General features: G+C 40.9%; 1 protein-coding gene across 5 annotated transcripts in view; it reads right to left on the bottom strand.

Annotated features, from left to right (window-relative positions):
• Nucleotides 1-2,030: 2,030 nt before the first annotated feature.
• The window catches only part of MARCHF8 (membrane associated ring-CH-type finger 8), a 221,053-nt gene continuing 199,138 nt past the window's right edge, over nucleotides 2,031-23,945 (bottom strand). For 4 of the 5 annotated variants that reach the window (XM_083148872.1, XM_083148871.1, XM_083148870.1 and 1 more), the window contains 5 exons: nucleotides 11,669-11,748; nucleotides 10,438-11,262; nucleotides 6,727-6,907; nucleotides 5,001-5,148; nucleotides 2,031-3,166 (listed from right to left, as the gene is read on the bottom strand). In XM_083148872.1, coding sequence (XP_083004998.1) covers nucleotides 2,862-3,166; nucleotides 5,001-5,148; nucleotides 6,727-6,907; nucleotides 10,438-11,262; nucleotides 11,669-11,748 — 1,539 coding nt within the window. In that variant the 3' untranslated portion in view covers nucleotides 2,031-2,861. The remainder of the gene's footprint in view (nucleotides 3,167-5,000; nucleotides 5,149-6,726; nucleotides 6,908-10,437; nucleotides 11,263-11,668; nucleotides 11,749-23,945) is intronic. The other variant, XM_083148875.1, reaches the window with a different exon arrangement.

Genomic DNA, 23,945 nt, shown 5'->3' with positions numbered 1-23,945 from the left:
CTGAATTCATCTGGGGGTTGAGCTTTCAACTTTGTTGCTCCAACTCTATGGAACTCTCTTCCTCGCACAGTTCGAGAAGCCCCCACTGTAGAATCCTTTAAAAATAGACTAAAGATGTACTTATTTACTCAAGCATTTCACTGATATCTACTGTTAAGCTTGTTTTGTATTCTGAGCTGTAAAGACAATGGTACAGCACTTTGAGTCCTATTGCGAGAAAAGTGCTATATAAATATCATTATTATTATTAGTGTGTGCATCTGCAATTTCCTTTTTCTAGATATGTCATAACTGTACCTCTGCTAGGATATACTCAGAGAAGTGTGTGGTATATTAAATCAACAATGTCTAGATCGACCCGAAAAAGACAGGAACAAGGTCAACATTGACAAAAGGTCAACTCATGAAAAAGTGTCATGAGGTTTCCATGGTTTTTTTTATGTTAGTTTGTAGTTTTGAGCACAAGGACCCCCAATTTGTGTCTATTGGTCGACAGTCAATAGGTTGAGCTCGATTGTTCGACAGGCGATAGGTTAACACATAAAAAAGTTTTACATGGTCAAGTCAACATTGACAAAAGGTCGATCCAAGCAAAAGATCAACATGGAAATGGTTGACACAGAAAATGGTTGAGTTTTCATGATTGTTTTTTTTTTTATCAGACTTGTTCTTACTTCCCGATCCAAGTGGGCATAGTTAGAGCATAATAGTGTGATGAGCGCAGCGAGGCTCCGTGCCCACATTTGAGGGGACTTGGTACACTTATACGGTGTCTGTTGACAGATTTTCACAGACATAAAAAAAGTGAAAAACTCGAACTTTTCCGGTGTTAATAATTTCATGGCGAACCTTTTGCTTGTGCCAACCTAGACCATTTCGACCTTTTTTATGTGTCGACCAATAGTGGTCAACCTATTATTATTATTATCCTTTATTTATATGGCGCAACAAGGGTTCCGCAGGGCCTAGTTACAGAGTACACATAATCAAACAGGAAGAAAAAACAGTACCTTATAGTTGAAGACAATACAGGACAAATATAGGGTAAATGATTATAGGTATATCAGCCGATTGCTGAAACATAAGTATCCAGGTGGCAGCAAACAGCATGCTTTGGTGCAGGTGAAGGGGGGTATGAAATCTGGGATCACGGCTGTCGATCCCCACTGACAGCCGTGATCCTGGCCTGTTTGCGGTCAGATCCACCGCATAATGACATACAGGATTCAATGTCCCGCCTGCTGATGAGCACGACAATCCATGGCTGTTATCGACAGAACAGGCCCGACAGCTTCTGAAGTCGGGCCGATTCTGCCGTGATACCGCATCAATGCTGTCGTTAATGACAGCATTGAATAGGGAGCCGCCGCTATTTCCCACATCAGAAATACCGGCGGCACATTGCATACCCCCCCAAGACTGCTGAAGTAAGAAAGGATAAGCACATGAGGTAAGAGGTCCCTGCTTGTGCGAGCTTACATTCTAAAGAGGAGGGGTAGACAGACAGGGGTGACACCGGAGGGGTATTGACTGTCAACCTTATGATCCACATCCGCTTTGCTTGCCATGCTTCGGCCACTTTATCATCCATGTTGATTGGGAATGGTAAGGTTAAGTAAAAAAATATTGACCTTTTCATGCATCCATCATTGCCATGTCAACCATTTCAACCATATGCACCATTTGGTCTTAAACTTGACATTGTCGACCTACAGTACCATCTGGATCCCCATGGAGAGATAAGTATTGTGTCTTTTTTAGTATTTTATATAAAATACTTGTTTGTCTATTTACATTGTTTTAGTTGGTGGAGCATTTGTGTATGTTATGCTAAAAGCAGTAAATATCAAATAGAATAGAATTCCTTTATTCGTCTCACAATGGAGAAGTTTCAGTAATAACTGAATACCAGGTTCTGTGTAATTTCGAATATACCCTACTTTATATAGACAAAGCCCAGGTTCTGTGTAATTTCGAATATACCCTACTTTAGATAGACGAAGCCCAATTATAAGTCAGATACATTATAATGTAGTAAAAGGTCTACATTTTATTCAGTATTACACCAGAAATCGAAAGATCTACCAATTTTGTGCATTTCTGTTGGTAAAAAAGTCTTGAATACATGTGGTAGAAAAAATGTTAATTCCCAACTACTTACAGATGCATGTTTTTCCTGAATTATCAAGGCAGAAATAGATTTCCTTATGTGTAAAATGGTAAAGTTGTGAATAAAACAGTTTTGTATATACAGTATGTAAGGCAAGAGGTTACACATTAATTATACTAAAAACACCAGAGCATATTCTCTGTTTTGAAACAAAACCACTTTTTTTTTTTAAAGTCAATAAAGATATTACAAAAAAAATCTACACAAAAAAAGTGCAATATGCTCCTGTGACCATGTCAGTAAAGTAGAATTCTAAAAAGCCAGAGCCAAATAAAAACTGATGTAAAAGGGCAGTGAACATGCTAAGTATGTCGGCTATTTTTTTGTGTTCTTGAAATAAAATGAATGTTCGCAACCTTAGTTATACATTTATACCGTTGAATACAGAGTGAAGACACTAAACGTTGTACTCTATGTATGTATTAATGACAATAAAAACAAATATCAATCTTCGGCGAGGTCCAGAATATTCCTGTAATTGATTGTGCTCCTGAACGTCATTAATATGTTCTTCTGAAAGAGGTATGAATCTTTGACATATGCCTATCTAACCTTTTGCTTGTAAAGTTACATACAGTGGAGTAACAACGGACTCAAAAGCAGAAAAAGGGGATCTTTCAGGACAATGAATCTACTCCTGCCTGCAGTCGGTAAACAGTCTCCTGAAAAGAGATGAAAAGGAATACAGTATTTATACTTGGAGAATCGCCGCTCCGCAGTCTTCTGGCTCCGTGTAGTAAGAAGAGTTTGTGTCTGAGTGGTGAATACCAAGTGCTTCCTTGCTCTCCAGATTTGGTTCAATTATTACAGTTTTTTCAAATATTTTCTTTTTACAAGTTTCGGGACAGTTCTGTACATAGATGACTCTGTTGTAGGCTTTTAGTCTCTTCCATAACTGAACATATACCTTGCATTGTACATACATAAACAATAGTCCTCCAGTGAAGCCAATCGCTACCACCACTAATTTAGTCCAAAACGGCCACTCCAGTATACCTGATAATACAGCAAAAAAAGGAAAAATAAGTATTTGTACATATGAAACATTTTCTCCTACTAATAAACACTAAATGAACCCTTTGAGTGCCAAGAGAATTTGTCAAAATAGGTATAAAAATTGGCAAGCATTAAACTATATTTTATTCCTCATAATGACTTGTAATATTTACCTTATATAGGTAATATTTCATTTTTTTTTTTTACACAACATTTTTTTGTTGATTTTATATAACAAATGTGAGCGTCGCTGGCATTTTTTTGTGGATATTCTGCGCATCTCTCAGAGATATTGACACTCAAAGGGTTAAAGCGTAGCTTGCCTAAAAATGCATAGACACACAAAAATTGTCTTTAACATGTTACATGTATTATCTTGACTGACTTTTTATTAACAAACAGAAGATAAATCATTCCATCGTGATTTATTTTCCGTTCGGGCCACATGCCAGTGGATATGTATGCAAAAACATCCACTCGCATGCTAGCAAGCGGACTGTGGGCGGCAGGGAACGGACGCTCGGTGGGGTGGCATTTACTTGTTCGCTAGGCTGCGAGCATACACAGCATAGCGAACATGTTTGAAGCAAGCCCATTGCCCCCATCCTGCAATCTAGAGTCTCACTGGCGAACTCATGTGAATGAATGGGGTCTTCATTTATAAGTTGCACCCACTACAAAAAAAACAAACATTGAGAAGTCTAGGAATTAGGAAGGAGGCCAAGATCCGTCTTGGCTTCAATAAACTCTGGGGTATTCCCAATTAACAGAGAGGAGCACCTTATTTTAATTGATGTGGTTCCTTATACCCCTTTTACACCGGCCACCCGGCAATTACCCTGCATTTTTGAGCGCCGCATCATTTTGCTCTTGACCGACCCTGGTCCAGAGCAGTGTCAGAGTGCCGGGATTTAATACCTGTGTTGACCCTTTCACACCAAAGAAAAATCCAGGATATTCAGCAAATTCCCGGGTTTAAAAGCTTTAACCTGGGAATTTGCTTCTGGTGTAAACACTACAGGATACATTAAGCAGCCCAGAGTTTGGGAACAGGATGATCTCTGCAAAAATTTCTCCAAGTAACTACAGCGGGACATCGTTTAAGGCCCCTGACATTTTTATTCTTTCTTTTAAACAGCATTCATAGGAAACATAAATTCAATCATTACCTGATTGTTCATCTTTTTGATATTTAATTATTGCACATAAATAGGGGATATTATTTATATCCTTATATGTAATTCAATTAATGAATCTTTCACTTATTTTTTGGAATGTATTTGTGGATCATGGTGCTACAGACTATTAGAATTTTTTCACGGCACCCCTAGGCAAACGTTTCTTATTGAGAAATTCAGAAAAATATATTAAAATCAGTAAATTGTGTTTATATGTCATGCTTGGGTTCAGTTAAGTGAGGAGGACAGAATTCACTTTTGTTTGCCACATTAGAAGCCACAAGCACCTATTTTTACCTGTTACATTGACCATACAAAATTGGAATTAGTCCTGGACTAGCAACCCAGGGCAACCCTGTATCTGCCCCGAGGCACCCCAGTTTGAATACCAATGATGTATAGAGACTTTCTATTAATTCTCTTCTGTTCTTGCCCAAATGGAGTTTACAATCTATACCAAAAATGTACCCTTAAATTAATCACTGTTTAGCTATAAATATTATGACTGCATATTATATCAAATCATATTCCTTTTAGATGTCAATATTCAGAACCGATTTCTGCTTAATATTACACTAACATTTCTTATTTATTACACTGTCCTAATCTACTTCCAACACGGACAGATCTGAACAATTACATTGAGCAATACATACCGGTGGTTTGGCCCAACTTAATCTCCTCGGCAGTCCGGTCAATCAGGACGTACAGAGACCAAACAACGCAGGTGATTGCAATGATGTGGAATGTTACTGAGCACATAATCTTCCTCCGTTCACTTGAGGTCATCTGCAACTTCTCCCACTATAACAAATGAAAGGCTTTACATTATTATTGTTTTGCAACGGTTTACCATTAGATAAACGATGGATACAATCGTTTTCCTCTTTATAACATTCTGTCATGATCTAATCAGGATTATTTGTAGTTTTTCAAAGAGTAGATTTCAGAGTGTAATGGCCTATGAAAATGTTTTAAGCTTATTTTCCAAAGAAAAGAGTAAACTGTGACCTTTTTGACAATACGCCTGGAATGTCACGGATATTAATGAAAAAGTGGGTTATGTTCAAGACTCTCAGAAGTCAGGCTAGAGCAGTGGTCATCAACCCGTCGCTCGCGAGCTACTGGTAGCTTGTGATCCGGGTGGCTCGACCACTCTGCAGCCGCCCCCCCCCCCTCCCTTTGAGGAGCATTTTTTTATGTTTTTAGATAATGAAAAGTGCAAGGATGGTGAGGGGGATGGCGAGGTACAGGGGGGGAGGGGAATGGAGAGGTGCCGGGGGGGGGGGATGTCCCCCATCACCCTTGAAGTGCAAGGGTGATGGGGGACAGAAAGGTGCAGGGGTGGAAGGGAATGAAGAGGTGCAAGGGGGCAGAGAGGTGCGGGGGGGGGGGGGGTAAAAAATGTGCAGGTGGTACAGAGAGGTGAAGGCGTAATGGGAGGACAGAGATATGCAAGGGTGACTAGGGGAACAGAGAGATGATGGAGGGGTGCCAAGGAGATGGAGACAGCGAGACAACATGCACACAGCGTCTATTCAGGGAGGCTGGGGGCATGGCCAGCAGCTCTTAGAGCGCTGGCCATGCCCCCATAGCGGAAAAAGATGTACCTTCTCCTCTGCCTTCAGTGTTGGAAGGTTTGTATGTGGCATATTGTGTCTGGGGAATTGCGGTATGTGGCATAATGTGTAAGGGGCATTACAGTGTCTGGCATAATGTGTAAACTGCAGTTTTCGATTATGCAGATTTTTTTTTTTAGTAGCACTTCAGGCAAGTAGCTCACGACCCAAAAAAGGTTGGAGACGACAGGGCTACAGGAAACTAAGTCCCCATTCTCACTGGAGGCAAATTCCCGGGTCTAGCATTTTGACCCGGTAATTTGCCTTTTTAACATGGGTGTTTTAGAAGTGTGAACGGGTCAACCGTGTCTGCATTCCCGGATCTCATACATGGGTAAAACCCTTCTTTTTACCCATGTTTGAGATCTGGGTATGCAGACACGGGTTGACCTGTTCACACTGCGAAGAAACCCATGTTAAAAGGCAAATTACTGAATAGAACAGCTTCACCTGGGAATTTGCCTAGCAGTGAGAACGGGGGTCCCTCGCCGCAGCTCCTGACATTTAAATGCCGGGTAAATGCTGTGTAGTTCACACTCGCAGTGTGAACACGGTATAAGTGGAATCACCATAGAGGAAACATTGGCAAAAATAAATAGTAAAGATTATAACTATGTTGTGGAGAATGACAGCCATTTTCTTGTTGAACACCCTATCATGTTAAATAAAGTTAGGTGCAGGTGTGCTACAAGAGACAGTTTTCCAAATTACAGTAAATGTCAATTTTTGCTCCATATCTATTAAAGAATTTAATTTCTCTTACTTTTCTTAAAGGCTTTAATTTGGTTTCCATAATGAACTCAAATTTGCAAAGTTCACAGCATCGTGTGTCCGAGCTCTTGATCCATTGCTGGAGGCAAGCCTGGTGCACAAAGTGAAGGCTTCCTGTACAGTGACAGGGTGTTATCAAAGGACTTTCATCATCACCTTCACAGTGACATATCCTGAACAAAAAGATAAAGCACTGATCATAAAACATTTTAAAGAAATATTGCACTTTTCACAATAGCATACACTCTGTTCTACTTATAAACGCTACACCTATATATTTTGAAAAATACAGTATAATCTATGAAAGTGTCAAATAACATGTGATGGAATTTAGTAGTGCTCAGGATCGCAAGTCTCTCACGGCCAAAAACTGGAGAGTACAAACTGCAAGATGAAAAGTAGCCCAGCTCTTGTCATCAGCGTAGATTTTATTAATACGAAAAATTGAGCAATATTAAATGCATAACCTTTAATAATGTACTGTATATGTGTATTTAAATAAATATTCTGTGGCGATGTGAGTTTACGTAAGTTATACTTTGTATAATGTGGGTATCATGTCAGTCCCACTCCATTTACTAAAAGTAATTACTAATACATCTACAATAGAGGGTTCTGTACCTCTCACCCGCACTCAGTGGATGTTTATTTATGAAGAGCAAAATGTCAAAGGTATGGTGCAAAATCCTCTTAAGTGATGTCACTTGTTGGGACTTTAAGACTACTACCAAACGCATGATCTTGTTGTACAAGTTGGCAGCATTTGTGAACGGGGAGTCAGATGGAATGGCGCATTTTTTGCTATGTAAGAAATAACTCACAGGTGGGGATACATACGGATGTCGGGGATGCCGGCGGTCAGAATACAGAGGGAATCCTGACAGGGGCCAGGTAAGTATACGTATCCTTCACCTGCCCCACAAGTAGCCTATTTCTTGGCAGATTCCCTACCCACTGTATAGTGCTCCTTGCAAACTTACGCTGAGTTTGTGGATGAGAACAGTAGGTGGGCACCTCACATTTTGTTACACACAGCAATTTGCTGTGTGCATCTAGTACTCTTCAGAAATAAGGTCCAGAGAAAGCAGCTATTTTGTCCTCTCAAGCAGTATTCATGAAAATGGAGTCTAATATTTCACTTAGTGAATGGAAAGGCTGCATCCTCAGAACAACTGGTTGAGCACATAAAAAGCAAGAGGTTACACTATAGCTAACACAACACAAAACAGAAATCACAATACTAAACTACTGTAAATGTAACACTACGTGAGGACACAATATTTCTAACACAGACATTGTTAGGTTGTAGACAAATATTGGCAGCACAAAATAAGCTTCAGTGTAATTTTGCTATGAGAGTGACCTAGAAAGACATAATCTGGATATGTGTCTGTGTCAGTATAAACTCTCATATGTCACCTTTGAGAGGTTTCAGGATGATTATGGGGAAACTAAGCGAAAGGAAATACATATAGACCCTTCTGTACACTACACTGTCAGATAATCCAGTAGGTCAAATAGGTTGAAGGTCTTTTTTCAACCTTAATTACTAGGGAGCTGAATCCATAGATAGTATAACATACCTCCCAACTGTGCCGCTTTTAGCGGGAACATCCCATTTTTGGGGACGTTCCTACGTCCCACCCAGGACCGGCAGTGTCCAGCGGCAGGGGGAATGGGCAGTTGGGAGTCCCCCCATGTCATCCGTGAATAGACTATTCCTGCAGCCAGAGGGGCTGGAGGCATGGCTATCAGCTCACAGAGCCGCTGGCCAGGCCCCCACAGGGGCATGACCTTGCAGGAGTGTCGCTGGTATAGGTCACCCCCCTCCCCCAAAAAAAAAAAAAATTCAGACGCGTACAGTGTCCCTTTTTCTGCCTCTCCAGTGTTGGGAGGAATGAGTATAATATAGTGCAGGGGTCCTTAAACTATTTTGCTCTGAGACCTTTGTGGAGGCACAGAATGATTGGAGGAGTCTGATGTAACAGACAATTCAACAGTTTTCTGACTCCACGAATCACTGACTGAAATTAGAAAAGTCATCTGATGGTCAGCAACATGGAGTTGTGATCCATTATTATATATTCGTAAAAAAGTTTCTAATAAAAATTAATATATATATTTTTTAAAAGAGTCGTGACCCCATGCTGATAAGGTCGGGACCCACTTTGGGGTTAGGACCCACAGTTTGATAACCTCTGATATAGTGGTATTTTTCCTCCTTCGTATACAGACCATCTAGCGCTGGAGCCCTTAATAGAAAAGACTATAACAAGTTATTCACTACACTCTTGTTACTCAGGACCAGATGCAGAGATGTATGCAAATGTCTTCACAGCTGCTAATTTTTCCATTGCGGCTGAGCGACAATATGCAAATGTCAGACCCGCCAGAATTTGTACTGAGACTCCCACTAGAGGCTTCTCATATCTGCTGCTTGTGTATGAAGAGACAACCATCATACGCAGATGCTACATAATAAAAGGTCAACACTGCCGCACATCTCTATGGGAAGGGGGGGGGGGGGGGGGATTCAGTTGTTCCCTGTATCGACAATCAATAGATGTGTTGCTCCGTTCGGGCACTGACATTACTGTTACCATTATTTATGTATTATTATTATGCTGGTAACTGGTTGGTCAGAAAGTCGGCCCTCTGAGTTACCCTATGGCTGTGCAGACTGGCTGATGAAATAAAGATGCTTGAGGCATTTTGACTGCATACAGTTTTGTAGTCGCAGGCAGTTATAAGCACCTAAATTCTTCCTAATATGCCTGCATTGTAGTAGCCACTCCCTTGTTACCGCCCACAAACACTGCCTGAGTGAAAATCACTTTGGGAGTAAATCCTCCCTGTGACCATTTATAAAAAAAAAAACATTGTGGCAAATTGCATAGTGGGAACAAAATCGCTCCATTGCATACAAAACCAACATGGCTTCCATCTCTGACCCACAGTGGGCATGTTTACACTGGGCTCAAGTGTCCAAAGCCCAGGAGAAGTAAGGTTTATACTGTACACAGACACACAAAACTGTTAAGGCTAGAAACTTTTAAACTGCTTTTGGAAAACTAATTTGGAGAAATCGTACAAATTCCAAATCCAATTCTGTAAGAATATCATTGCAATTGCAGACTAGATATTAAGCAATGTGTAACAAGACAGAACTGTGGATGCAAACACTGGTACATGAGAAAGTTTAGACTCTCATTGCCAAATATAAACATCCCCATATCTGTACAATTGTATTACTAGGATAAAACACCATCATTAATCTATTCCACACCGACACTGTGTGATATTCAGATCAACAGAATTTCAAATAATTTTCGTCACACGTCAAAGCAAACTAAGTTTAAGTAACAATTTGCTTAAAAACCTTTCTAAATACTACAGAGATGCTTTCCCGAATCAAATGAAATTGAATTACTGACAGCCATACTGAATAGATCACTTTCATTAAAATAAATTCAAGTGTCAAGTAAATTATGTTTAAAGTTGCTGCCATACATTTCAACAATGTGTTCGCTTAGCAATGGGATTGGTTCAAAACAGATTTTCTTGCGCAATAAAACCATAGGGGATAAGGTCATTTAGGCATATAGACTAATTTCTTCAACATATGGGTCAGATGTTCAAGTTAATATAATTCAGGACTGCATCTCAGATCAGGAGGTGGAGGGTGGTTCTTCTGGAAACCAACCTGCATAAGTCCCCAGATGTGGATACAGGGGAGGCAGGGGGAACTATTTTTGAGGGGTAAGGACATTCAAGATCACTGTCCTCCACAGAGCAGAGTGGAGCTCTTTGTTCCAGTGTATCTTCAGGGACAGCTATACTGTCCTCAAACACATCATCGTCCCCCATGTAATCAGAACAGAAATCAGAGCTTCCCAAAAGTAAACTAGAAGATGTGCCAGCATGGAGACTTCTAGAGTAGCCATCAAGTTCTTGGAATCTGTGTAGGCTATGGACACTGGAACTTGGGGAAAAAGAGAATATATAATGGAGCAGGGTTTTGCTTTTTGATGAATCACTGTCTGCCTTATCATCCATAAGAGGTATACATACAGATCCAAGACTAGCGTCCAGACGAGGGACTTTCAGTGGATTGGATGAGGCAGACTGTCCTCGAATAACAGAGTTGTTTGAAGAGATAGGATCAGTAAATGGTGTTCCATTTTCTAGGAAATGAAATTTGTTCTTTGCAAAAGAATGCTCTTCAGCAGATAGCAATTTCCCTTCCGAGCTAGTTCGTTCCACAAAATCACAGTTCCCACACGTATCCATCATTTTTTGGTCCACATCATTCAGTGATTTTGAGAAAGGTAAGGCGGATTTTGCCTTAGATGACTTGAGGATGCTGTTACAACCCACTGTGCTGGCTTTGTCCTTTGAGAAGCCATCCTGACAGATTATGGTCACAGTGGCCCCTGGTGTCCTAGAACTCTGGAATTTGGGAGTTTTCAACACAACTGCAGACTGCAATGGACTTTGATGACAACATTCAGAAAATACAGCACTGGAACTGCATGCAGTGAAAAAAGCATAGAAAATATAAAAACAAACAAAAAATGACAAGAAGAGACATTCATTGTGATACAACAGAGACAACATGGTGTGGAACACAACAGGGAAGACAGTACATAATAAACACGACATACCTAGTCTATGATTTCAACTGTAAGGGGCATATTTACTAATTATGGGTTTCCCAAAGTTACTACTTTTGGCTGGTTAAAAATGCAATAACATTAGATGCAAATAATTTCTGGATTTGCATTTAATATTATTACCCTAGGATAGGCTGCGACCAGATCTGCCGCACAATGACATATTGCAAGAGACGCCGCTTAGTAAGTCCCCCTCCTAGGAATAATTTATTAGTCATTTAGTCATGCACTTTATAAATACAAATAATAACCTGTTTATACCTGCAAATATCTTGGCTGGATGGTGTCACTGATGTCCTAGGAAAGCTATTTGGTGCAGTAACTGAAGTAGGACTTCCTGCCTGAAAAACACAAAAATAAAATTATTTCAAACAGAGACATTGGACAGTTTATGTGAGCCTAGAAACAGCTCTGTGCTGTTCACTGTTTAGCGAAAGATCTGAAATAGCCGGCATTAAAGCTTTGCAAATAATCATAATGAATCATGTTGGAAACCACTTTGAAGTTTTGATTTACAGTTATATATTTGTACTTGTTTCTCATTCTTTCACTTAATATCTATCTATACACAGGGTGAGGCAAAAAAGAAAACAAAAAACCCAGATTTCAAAGGTTAACAAAAAAGGCACAGTAAATGCTACAGTAATCACAATGTTAGTGTGTAATCTAAAAAATGCATGAATAGAGATTATTTTAAATTGGTTTAGAATATTATATAGTCCAGATAGTGGCCTTCATTCTTGATACACAGTTGGAGTCGACCTCTAAAGTTTCCTAACATTCAGAGGGGTCCTTCTCGGCACTATGGATCCTCACTTTCTTCTGACTACGGTAATTTTGGTTACTGGGTGTAAAACAAATCCTCAACCACTTCATGAAAAGCCTCTACACAGCCAACGGACCATCTGAAAGAGGTGGTCTACAAACATGGACAACATACATTAATGCGCTGAACTCTGCTATATGCCAAGAAATGATCAATTAAATATAAAATTGTATTTCATGTGCTTTTAAATCATATACTAAAAACACAGAGCATTTATGTTTACCCGACACCCAAACTTATATATATACTTGTATAATAGGAAGAACGAAGGCTCTCAATTTTGCTAGCACAGCTCCAGCCAGATGCTGGCTCTCAGATGATGTTCACATGAACATGGTGTTGACAACATTTGACACTAGCAGAATCTGACTCCAGACAAATTTCTTGCACCATCTTGCTCTTCCAACTGCGTTATTCATATAGCCTATGGCTCAGTCCCTATCATTCAGCTAAAGTGACATTGCTTTTGATCCATCAAAAAAACACAGTCGCTTATTTAATCATTGGATCTGTAACAAAAGATAATGTATATGCACCCCTGATTCTTATGAGTCCTGGGGTGTACATGTCCTAGGGTGGGATGTACCAACCTCTTGCGGTACATTGTCAACACACATAGTGCCAATAGTAATCACATGTACTAACATATGCGAAGAGTAACACAAAGAGCAACTCCCCTGATAACAACTGCATTTTACAGTGAGCACTGGTCCATGGACTTCTAGGTTTCATCCCAGAGGGGAACCTCTGTGCATGGGCAGAAGGACGCAGGGACTGTGGGGAATTCTGGGATTGATCCGATCGGATTTCTCGGACAGATGCAGAAAGCAGCCCATAGGCTTCTAAAGGTTAATGCACTTTCCTGGCATTCCCCAGCGTCTGGGGCTCAGTACATGTGGGAAATGCGCCCAAAGCCCAAAAACTGGCTTTTGGTGGCATTTTCCCATTACTACCTGCCACTTTTAGGGAGAAATGTACTAAGCCTTGGATAGTTATAAAGTCCAGAGACAAAGTATCAGCCAATCTGCATTCAGCTGCTACTTTATGTGTTTCAAATATGACAGGAGTAGATTGGTTGGCAGTTCATCTCTCTCCACTTTATCACTCTCCAAGGCTAATGGAGCTTAAATATGTAGCGATTTAGGGCCATTTTATAAGCCATCTCACTAAATGGCTTAGAAAATGCCCCTACTTGACTTACAAAATGCCTCTACATTGCTATGTTTGTAGGGGCCATAAGGATAGCAATGCGGGCCCCACATGTCACTATGCTGGATATTAATCGCTCACCGGAGAACAATGGACCTGATAGATCGCTCAGCACACATTGCTGACACATCACTGTGTGCTGAGCGATCTTGCTGAAGAGCTCTGTGCGATCTGTCATCGCTTGGAACACGCCAACATCTTCCCGTGTCCATTATTAGAACACACAAGTAATGTTTACTTAGGTCACTGCATCTAAAAAAAAAGGGAAAAAAAAGAGAGAAGTCCACGTACTGTAAACCATTATGTGCATTACTCTGTCCATCTACAAGTGGAGAGAATAATATTGAATATGATCTAGGTGAATGTTCCATCACAGTTGGCAAAATGGGACATTAGAAAACAGATAGAAAAGGTAGTTTCCAAAAATGGCAGCACTATTGGCTACATTAGCTGCTGAAGATGTTCCTGCTGCTGTTTTGCGTTCTTTCATTTCTTAAACCATGACAGCAAAAAAACATAAAAAATGTGCTTAATACTACAGATTATTTTCAAGCTGAATAGAACTCTGTGCCACTCAGTTAAAATTTCCTAACTTAACATGGTATACTCCGCAAAAGATTAAATGTGTTCAATAAATCAACATGTTTACTCGACTGTGTCAACCCCCAAACACAGACAGAAATTCACAGCTTCTTTTAATGTCAGAAGACGAGCGAATCGAGCGAGAGGAGTGTGTCACAAGTGTATGTTAATGGGTTGCCATGGCTACTTATGCTTTTAGTGATGGCTGAGAGCAAGGAGCATTTTTTTCTTCCATTCTTTTTTTTTTTTTTATGATGGCTCTGGGTGCATTCGCTGATGATTTTCTCCAGCATTTGCCAGTATTGAATGTGCTAATTTTCTTAAATGTCAAGACACAAATTTAGATTACCCTACTGCAGATCACGCTGCTCTTTTGTTGTTTTACAGAACAGAGCGTTCAAAATATATATTTTTTTAAAAATACTATTTAAAACCTACGGCTATTAGCTGAGGCACAATAGTACTATTCACAGGACTTGCCATTTTCTTACTGACTAGTTTTATAAAAGGTTAGTTTACATAAATTTTCTCAGAATAAAAGGAACCCATTTAGCATCTGCAATGGCTGTCACTGTGTCTGACGCACGCATGGATATGGTTATCACAGCGCTTACCTCAGGTTACCCTAATTGTGCTCACTATATGTCCTTAAATGCTTTGAGCAAATGATTACGTCTGGCAGGGATCAAATGCCCGAAAGGTTATTCAGGGTTTTGCTGGATTTTAAACAAAATTTCAGTTCTAAAAGGTGCGATTTTCCCTGGGGTGGGTTGCCTTCCATAGCAGGATGCTATGGAAAGGCGTCCACCCACCGCTCATCTGCTGGTAATGAGGCAACAGGTGGGGGGGGATTCGTGTGGATGGGGGAGCTGTGTTGCAGGAGGGGAGGCCAGGTTTGGTGGGAATTGCACTGCCGGGGGTATACCACCAGTAATCCAGTAAAGCGAATAATCCGGCAAACTGCTGGAACCGAGGGTGCTGGAAAATCTCCCCCCCCCCCCCAAAAAAAAAATGTAGATCAGAAATAAAATAATTGCAACACACTTGGGATGAGGAACTGAGATCATGTGACATCACATGAAACATACTTATAACATACTTATAAGGAAGGTAAAATGCAATTTTAGATGCAGGTTTATGTTATGTATTTTGATTTTCAAAATGTTATTGGCTTTTATATAGTTGATGTACAAATACAGTATACATCAGGACTGCATGGATATCTCAGCTCAGCAATGCAAGTCAGAAATGTATCTAACTCCATGGTTCCCAACCTTTTTCGGCTTGGTGCCCATTTCTGCGGAATGTTTAATGGGTAACCAAACAGAGTGGGAGAGGTGAGGTATAGGTTGTGTATAATTGGAATAGAGGTGGTATTAAAGGCCAAATGAATTTATGAGCGCAATCAGGAAAGAGGTATAGAGGGAAAAGAGAAGGGATCAAGGACAGAACCCTGGGGGACACCAGTGGGAAGCAGGCGAAGGAGCCAGAGGCAGAAGGCAAGTAGGAGCAGTTAGTGAGGTAAGAGGTGAACCAGGCAAGGACAGTGCTATTGAGGCCAATGGCCTGGTGATTATGAAGGAGAGGATGATCCACAGTGTCAAACACGGTAGAGAATTCCAGGAGAATGAGCAGAGAGAAGAGACTACTGGATTTGGCTGAAAGCAGGTCACTGGTGACTTTGACCATGGCAGTTTCAGTGGAGTGTAGTGGACGAAAGCCAGATTTAAGAGGATCAAGTATGGCCTGGTAAAGGTTGATGGTGACATGGCTGCATATTAGTCGTTCAAGAAAGAATAGGTGAGACAAAAGCGTGTTAGAATGGCAAGGGAAGGATGTCGATAGAGCAAGATAAGAGCAAGCCGTGGGGGAGGTAGGAGGGGAGGTAGACCATGGTGCAGGTGGAGGGCGAAAAGGATAAGATGAGGGAGTGGACTCCTTGTCTGGTGGGGCGGAAGGAGAATGAGATGGGATAGCTAGAGGGAGAGGATGGTGGGGGCGGCAGTGCTGCCAAGGATAGGCGGGAGGACATTTAGTTTTAGATTGCCCCAATTTGAAGAAAAAGATGGAGGCAAAGTCGTTAGTACAATATTTTAATAGTCCTTCATCAACCCTTTATAGACTAGCCCATCCCCCCATGTTCAATTACACATTAAATAAAAAGCCTCCATGGTAAGCTACAGAACATCACTAGTCCCACAATACAAATAGCCCCAGTATCACATTACAGTAGCACTCTGCACATAATGAGCCTTAGTTGGATGCAAGTCCAAATGCAGATGGATCTCACAGATATCTGGAAACTCTGCATGAGCTGCAGAAAGCAACTGCAAATTGCACTGTACCAAACATGTGCACACAGGTGGAAAATGAGAGTGCAGACAGATCTTTCTTTGCATAAAATGGGTGTTTGTGGTAGACAATTGGGCAATTACCTTGCTCATACATGAAACAGACCTGTTTTATAGAAGTGTCATGGGTGTGAAGCCTGATCTACATGCCTGTTTGGAGCACTTGAGTGGAGATTAGAAGCCTGTTTCCAATAAGCATCCCAATTCCCAAAAATTGCTTTAGCCAGAAAACAGTGGGCAGGGAAGCCATCTGCATGAACGTGGATGGACCGGTGGATATTCGCTTTAGCAGAACGTAGTTACCTGGCTGCAGTGGAAAATGGAAAGTGACGTCAGATGCTTCATGGAATAATTACCCCACTGGCCTGTCCATTGCATGAATAGATATTCCATTGACTAAAGTACATCGATACTTCAACATTTTATTTACAGCTCCCACGACCTCCCTCACATTCTCCCATTGTATAATCTTTTACTGTACATTAAAAGTACAGTGAATGGGGGCACGCTGGGGGACATACAGTGAATGGGGGCAGAGAGGGAGACCACTCTGATGTGATTAATGGTTCAAAGAATGTCAGGCTGAATGGTCGGCCGCCACAAATTTTCACGTCACCATATCTGGCCCTCTTTTCAAAAAGTTTGGACACCCCTGCACTAGGGGGTGTCCAGATATGAGACTACTCACTCCTAAGCACACAAGACCACCCTTAGCTCCGTGCCAAAACAACTATGGGTGCCACCCATAAGTCAAAGTTCTGTGGTTTCCTAAATCAGGACTGATCAACTGATCCCAGCTCTCTGACTGAATCAAAGCAAGGTAGTTATAATAAGGATAATAGTTTGCTAATCTTCCTTTATTTAATTGCTATATCTTACAAGGCTTACCACAAGGCACAAAAGATGTGTACACCATCGGAGTGATTTGGGCTACAATTTTAACTATACGGCCAAAATAGGATATAAACAGGATAGCTAAATAGCCAAAATAGCACACTGTTTTGAAGGCTTGTGATACCAATGCGCGGAAAATAGACTGTGCAGGCAAATATTTATTTATTAACAGTTTCTTATATAGCGCACACATATTCCGCAGCACTTTACAGAGAATATTTGAACATTCCCATCAGTCCCTGCCCCAGTGGAGCTTTCAATCTATATTCCCTACTACATCAACACGCGCACACACAGACATTTTGGGGTAATTTTATTGGAAGCAAATTGACCTACCTGTATATTTTTGGATTGTGGGAGGAAACCAGAGTACCCAGAGGAAACCCACGCAAGTACGGGGAGAATATACAAACTCCGCACAGTTAGAGCCATGGTGGGAATCGAACCCATGACCTCAGTGGTGTGAGGCAGTAATGCTAACCATTACACCATCTGTACTATGTCACTTGTAGAATGTCTTTGGCCTAGGGCCAAGTAACAAGTTAGTCAAAATCGCAAGTGCAGTTACACAAAATCGCATAATCAAAATAGGATAGAAATACGATAGTCAAAATCAGCCATTAGCCTGAATCGCACCGTGTGTACACACCTTTAGCATGAGAAAAGCCCCATACACACTAGACCAGCAGTTCTCAAACTGTGGGTCCTGACCCCAAAGTGGGTCCCGACCACCTCAGAATGGGGTCACGACTCCATGTTGCTGACCATCAGATTGTGACTGTGGAGGGGGGGACAGGGGATAACTTATTAATTAAACACCCTCTGCTTCCCTCCTCCATCCCCCGTTCCCCTTTTCTATCCCCGCATTACCCACTGCCTCCCTGTCACAATAACGGGTACTTCACTTCACTGACCACACATGTGGCGGCCATTCTGTAGTAACTTTTTGGGGTCCTGTAATATTTGTTATTGTCTGACGGGGTCCCAGAGCAAAATAGTTTGAGAACCCCTGCACTAGACGATATAGATCACAATATTGCTCAGAAAGGGCTTTGTACACTCAATGTTGTTAATGATGCACACCATTAACGACCCCTTCCCTAGTCAGGACATGTTCAGATGAGAAACTTCCTCGATAATCAGGACTACGTCCTCATTAATGATGGCAAATTGTAAGGGCAAAGTTCTAGCACACCACTGACTCATTATTCAGCAAGCCTCTAACATGAAATTAAACCTGAAAGCTAATGAAAACAAGAATGATCAACTGAAGACTTACTCAAAACTAAGGCCCTGATTCAGACCTGATTGCTCCTGCAAATTTGTTAGGGTCTGCGCAGACATTGAAAACCGGCTCAGTATAAATCTATGAGTAAATTGCAAAAATATCGCTATCCTGTCACACATCCATTCACCATTCAATGATTTTTCCAGTCTGTGTAAATGCGAGTACATCTGACCCTTCCACAATCTGCGACAGAGACATTCTGATCAAGGCCGGCACTGATGTCACACACCCTCCCTCAAAACATTTTTTCTTACACACCCACAACATTGCCGTTGTCCACCCCCAAGCGCAGACTTCCTATCCGTCAAATCGCGAGGGGATTGTGATTAGATATTTTCGATATGTAATCACTATTTAAACTTGTGCATACGCACTACAATCCATACGCATTCGATGATCGAACGGATTGTGAATTTGCATATCAGCTATCAACTCGGGAACTAAGTGCACAGTTCACTATGGAAGTGCACTGTACATCGACTGGCAGTTACTGAAGAGGAGAATGAAGAAAAAGGACATTTTAAATTTACCTGTATCTAGGTAAAGGAAAATTACAATGTAAATTATTACATTCAAACCTCGAATATAACCAAATATCCAGAAATTGCACACATCACTGAAATCACCAATTTAAACCGGAATCCTATATAATAAATGACTAATGCTGATCCTCATCTCTATGGGAATAATTCAAGTGTTTTGCATGTCAGTGGCCACTAGATGGTATCCGGCTGCTTGCAGAAATTTAAGTGACCTACATAAAATCTAAAAGGAAAAATGGACTCTAAAAATGTGAGTTATATACCATTTGACAAGAGTCCTTTTGCTTAATAACAAATGTGTTCTGTCTTTGAAACAGAAAAAAAAAATGGGACTTTTATGAACATACTCTCTCAGAGAAGACAGTTACTACAATGACAGTTACGCCAAAAGAGATAAACTCTTTCCAGCATTGTGGACATTAAAATTAATTTGATTTTAACAAGATTGAAACTGTCAAATGAAAGTTGTGCCCAGATGCAATAGCAGATTGATGAATATAAGAATAAATGTCTAGCAATATGCATGTGTGTGTCTGTCTGAAAGCCTGGATATGTCACAGCATACTAGAGCCTCCCATACCCAGAGCAGATGTATTTTTGGATACTGGATTATTCTGTATATTGCAATATTTGCTTACCATTATGAGCTATGTACTGTATGTGACCCAGGGCTAATCACAGAATGCATTTATGTTACATACTGTATACACCTTTATCCACACAGCCTGAAGGTAACTCTGTACAATATTTCAATATTTAATCATTTTGTGCAGGAAACAAGGTATGTGTGTGCTAATTTAATATATACATTATTCAATACAATATTTTGTAATCGTTTTGTGCATTAAACAAAGTACATTTAACTGTCAGAAAGCAAAGGTGCTGCTGTCTCAGTCGCACTAACAGAAATGCATATCTCCAAACTGTCCCGATTTTAGCGGGACTGTCCAGTTTTTGGGGATGGTCCTGTGTCCCAGCCCCGGGGTCCCACGGTGGTTGGGAGTCGTCGTCATTCCTCCCCCCCCCCCCCCCCCCCCCCTGACTGGGGAACTGATAAATTTGGGAGGTATGGAAATGCATATTTTGTAATTTGGGATATAGGAGACTCAACCTGTATTCTAAGTTGTGTATCATAATTAAAACTAAAAGTCAATTGACTTTAACAGAGTTTGCAAAAGGGTGCAGTATGCAGTGCTTGTTATCTATGAAACACTGCTCATCTCTCAGCTGTAATGTACAGTCAATCTCTCCAGCTTCAATGTTTGCAGAGCTTGGGAAGTGCTCTGCCATTCCAGTGAGTCCGTATTGTGTGTGCTCTAATGAGATGCTGAGGTTTAATTGCTCCACAGAGAAAAAGGACACACGTAATTGAATGCAGAACAATGTTGTCCTGTACCAGCTCACTGAACTGCTATGTTTGCTTAGTCATGTATTTGGTAGAAGAGGCTCTTTGTCATTAATGATCAGTAGAAATGTAAATAAAGTAAATCTAGCAAATTAAATTATGTGTCTAAAATGATTGAGTGATAATGGGCTATATAAATCATACAAGAGCACTGTCACACAAGGAAGCTTCTATGGGCATAAGGCACGTCAGACGCAGAGGTATTCGCCAATAATGGCTGGTGCCATTATGGAGGTGAAATGGTGTACAAAGTGCCCACTCGTGCTTCCCCATCCAAGGAAAACGATTTTCTGTAGTGTTCGGTAACATTGTGACATAGGGCCTTATTCTAGTTTACTCTTTCAGACAAAATCCTTCTTAGCTGGACAAAACCATGTGCACTGCAGGTGGGGTAGATGTCACTTGTGCAGAGAGAATTAGATTTGGGTGGGGTTTTACTTCAAAGTGAGATCTATATTGCAGTGTAAAAATAAAGTAGCCAGTATTTACCCTGCACAGAAACAAAATAACTCCCCCAAATCTAACTCTCTCTGCACATTTTACAGCTGCCCCACCTGCAGTGCACATGGTTTTGTCAGAAAGAGTGAACTATAATAAGGCCCATAATGACCAGAAAAGAGCTACTAGGAATCATATGAAAGAAGATACACCCCCCCCCCCCTCTTTAAATGCTGGCCCCTTGCATTTTTGGATGACTGATAAGGGGCAGGTTGTGTCAATCATCAAACATGTTACTAAACTTATCACACTGAGTTTAGTAACACCGTGTGGCATACTTGCCTACCTGACCCTCTCCATGCGGGAGAAAATGCTCTGTTCCTGGACTTCCCTGATAATGTATGATTGCCATCACCTGTGGTGTGCTAGGTAAAGGTGTTTCACCACAGATGCTGGCAATCATACATTACCAGGGAAGTCCAGGAACAGACCATTTTCTCCCACATAGGGCGGTATTCAATGAGCCTGATTCGCCATGTTTTTATGGCGAATTTGTGCTGTTTGGCAAATTTTTGACTGAAACGGTGAATCACCCTATTCAATGACCACATGGCGAATACATTTGAAGGTTTTTTTTGCCATGATTCACCGAGTAGCAATCGCTATCTTTTTATGGTGAAGTGGAATGTGAACTTTTAAAATAAAGTGTTTTGTTTTTTACATTTGGTGTCAAAAAATCAGGAATTTTATTCTGAGGAGGGGCATGCTATTTTTATTCATGTGCTGTAAGCACATGAATATATATTTAATAAAAAAAAAATATATATATTTTTTTTACACAGCAACCAGCAGGGGGCGCCGGAGCCGAGTCGCTCATTAGATATTCATATATTCACTGCACCCGATCGATACGATCGGGTGTAGTGAATATACGCGGTCTCCTGCTGGCACCCCGGGGTGGCAGCATGTGCTGCCTGGCACCCGGGGAGCCCACCTCCCCCCCACAAACGTTCTGGGGCAGGCAGAGAGACATCCATCTCTCTGCCTGCCACCGTCCTCAGGCTCCCTGCGGCGTTCACCGCAGGAGCTCATATTCGCCGGTCAGGGGCAGCGAGCCCCTGACTCGTTGAATACCGGAGCCGGCGAGGCTCCGGAACGTGGCGAATGTGCAGCGAATCCGCAGGTATTCTCATTGAATACCGCCCATAGAGAGGGTCAGGGAGGCAAGTATGCCATATGCATGTACAATTGTGATTAAAATCGCAAAGGACTTAACAACATTTGTTACCTCAGGCTTGTAAAGGACCCTATTAGCGATGCTCTGCATACATTTCTCTAATTTACAAGGTAGGAAAACTGAGTTAATTCCTTATATGACAATACTGGTAACAATAGCCAGGAAAGTGATTTTAAAGGTGCCCATACACGGTGCATTTTTCGGGTGCGATGTGCGCTCCCGCGCACAGCACATCACACACCACAGAAAGTCTGTGCAGCCCATGCTTTTAGTACTAGATTGCATTGTATACAAAAAGCATGCTACTGCAGCACATTGTATGCTTTTTGTACTAGATGCAATGAACAATGCAATCTAGGATTAAAAGTACATAGCACAGTGTATGGGCACCTTAAGATGTTGGACAGCCCCTCCACTTTTATTACCGGTTAAAACATCTTTATTACAACTTATGTATTTTGAGAGGAAAGCTGCAATACCACATGTCAAAACTGGAGTTAAGCTATTTCACAAAAAATGGGGAATATATATAGAATCTATTGATTCAGTTGCACAATCCAAGATTTTAAAAAGTTTTGAGGGTTCTACATAATATCTTCTACGTTCTTTGACGTAAGAGTTCTTTAACATACTATTTAACCTGAAGAGACTCAGCTGGGGGGGACAATTTAGATTATAGCCTGATATTGTTTAGTTTTGTATTACTACAGTATATTGCATTTCTAAAATATTATATTGGGTTCACGACCTGGGAAATGTTCTGCGCATGCACATCAACCAAAACCTAATTTTCTGCAAATCCGTAATGGTTGTCTACACTAATGGGGAAGGTATTTTTTTTAAGCCCTAGCCATTCCTTGAATATACATGTCCTCTTGTTATTTGCAGCAAAGGGCTTAATGCCACTAAATCTGGGGAACGATTTAAAAACATACAGTAGTTGCCTACCCTCCTGCATTCTGCAGGAGTCTCCCTGAAATAGCAGCAATCTCCCTTTCTCCCTCATTGGTCTAGCAATCTCCCTCATGTCACCTAACCCACATTACACTGTTACATTTTAGGGGAAAAAAGGAATGAGAGACAGATACATTTACATTGAATCATCTGCACCATTTCCCAGCACTTTAGCAAGTATAGCAGCTCTTACTAACTGCTTTGGGGCTCATCTACATTTGGATATAATTAATTTTAAAAGATTCTAAGTGCCATGTTCACAATCTCTTTTCATAATCTCTCCATAAATGGAAGTAGACATGCCCGTTTGGGTGGAGCCTGTCACGCCCCCTTAATGGGGCACAGGGCAAAATTCTACTACCAACTATAATCTCCCTGAAACTAGTTTTCAAAAGTAGGCAATTATGTTTAAAAACAACTGTTATTTATCAGATCCCTGCTAGTCTCTGGAACCAAAGCTAAATTGTGGAGAATGGGGTCAATGTAGAGTTAACATAAGTCAGTTTGTAAAGTGGATTTTGTGTTGCACTGCACTCACTCCATAAACAAGTGTACACAAATACAGTCTTACGCATTCTCAGTCGTTCATAGGAAAATGGCATACTGTACGGTTAAAATTGGAATACTACAGAAATGATAATTTACTGAAATTGTGTCTGTGGCTGACTTGCACAAAAGCTTATGCAGCTGATCCATGCATATGAAACTTAAGCTGTTTGTGTCCTTTAGCTAACCTCTCCCTGAGAATCCCTCTTCATCACTGTAAAGACAGTCTATTTCTTTCAGTACAGTGAATTGTATACATTATGCAA

Source organism: Crinia signifera, chromosome 6 (assembly GCF_055691185.1).
Source record: "Crinia signifera chromosome 6, ASM5569118v1, whole genome shotgun sequence".
Classification (NCBI taxonomy): Eukaryota; Metazoa; Chordata; class Amphibia; order Anura; family Myobatrachidae; genus Crinia; species Crinia signifera.
Note: the sequence above shows the minus strand (reverse complement) of the source record. Positions and strands in the feature narration are given on the sequence as shown.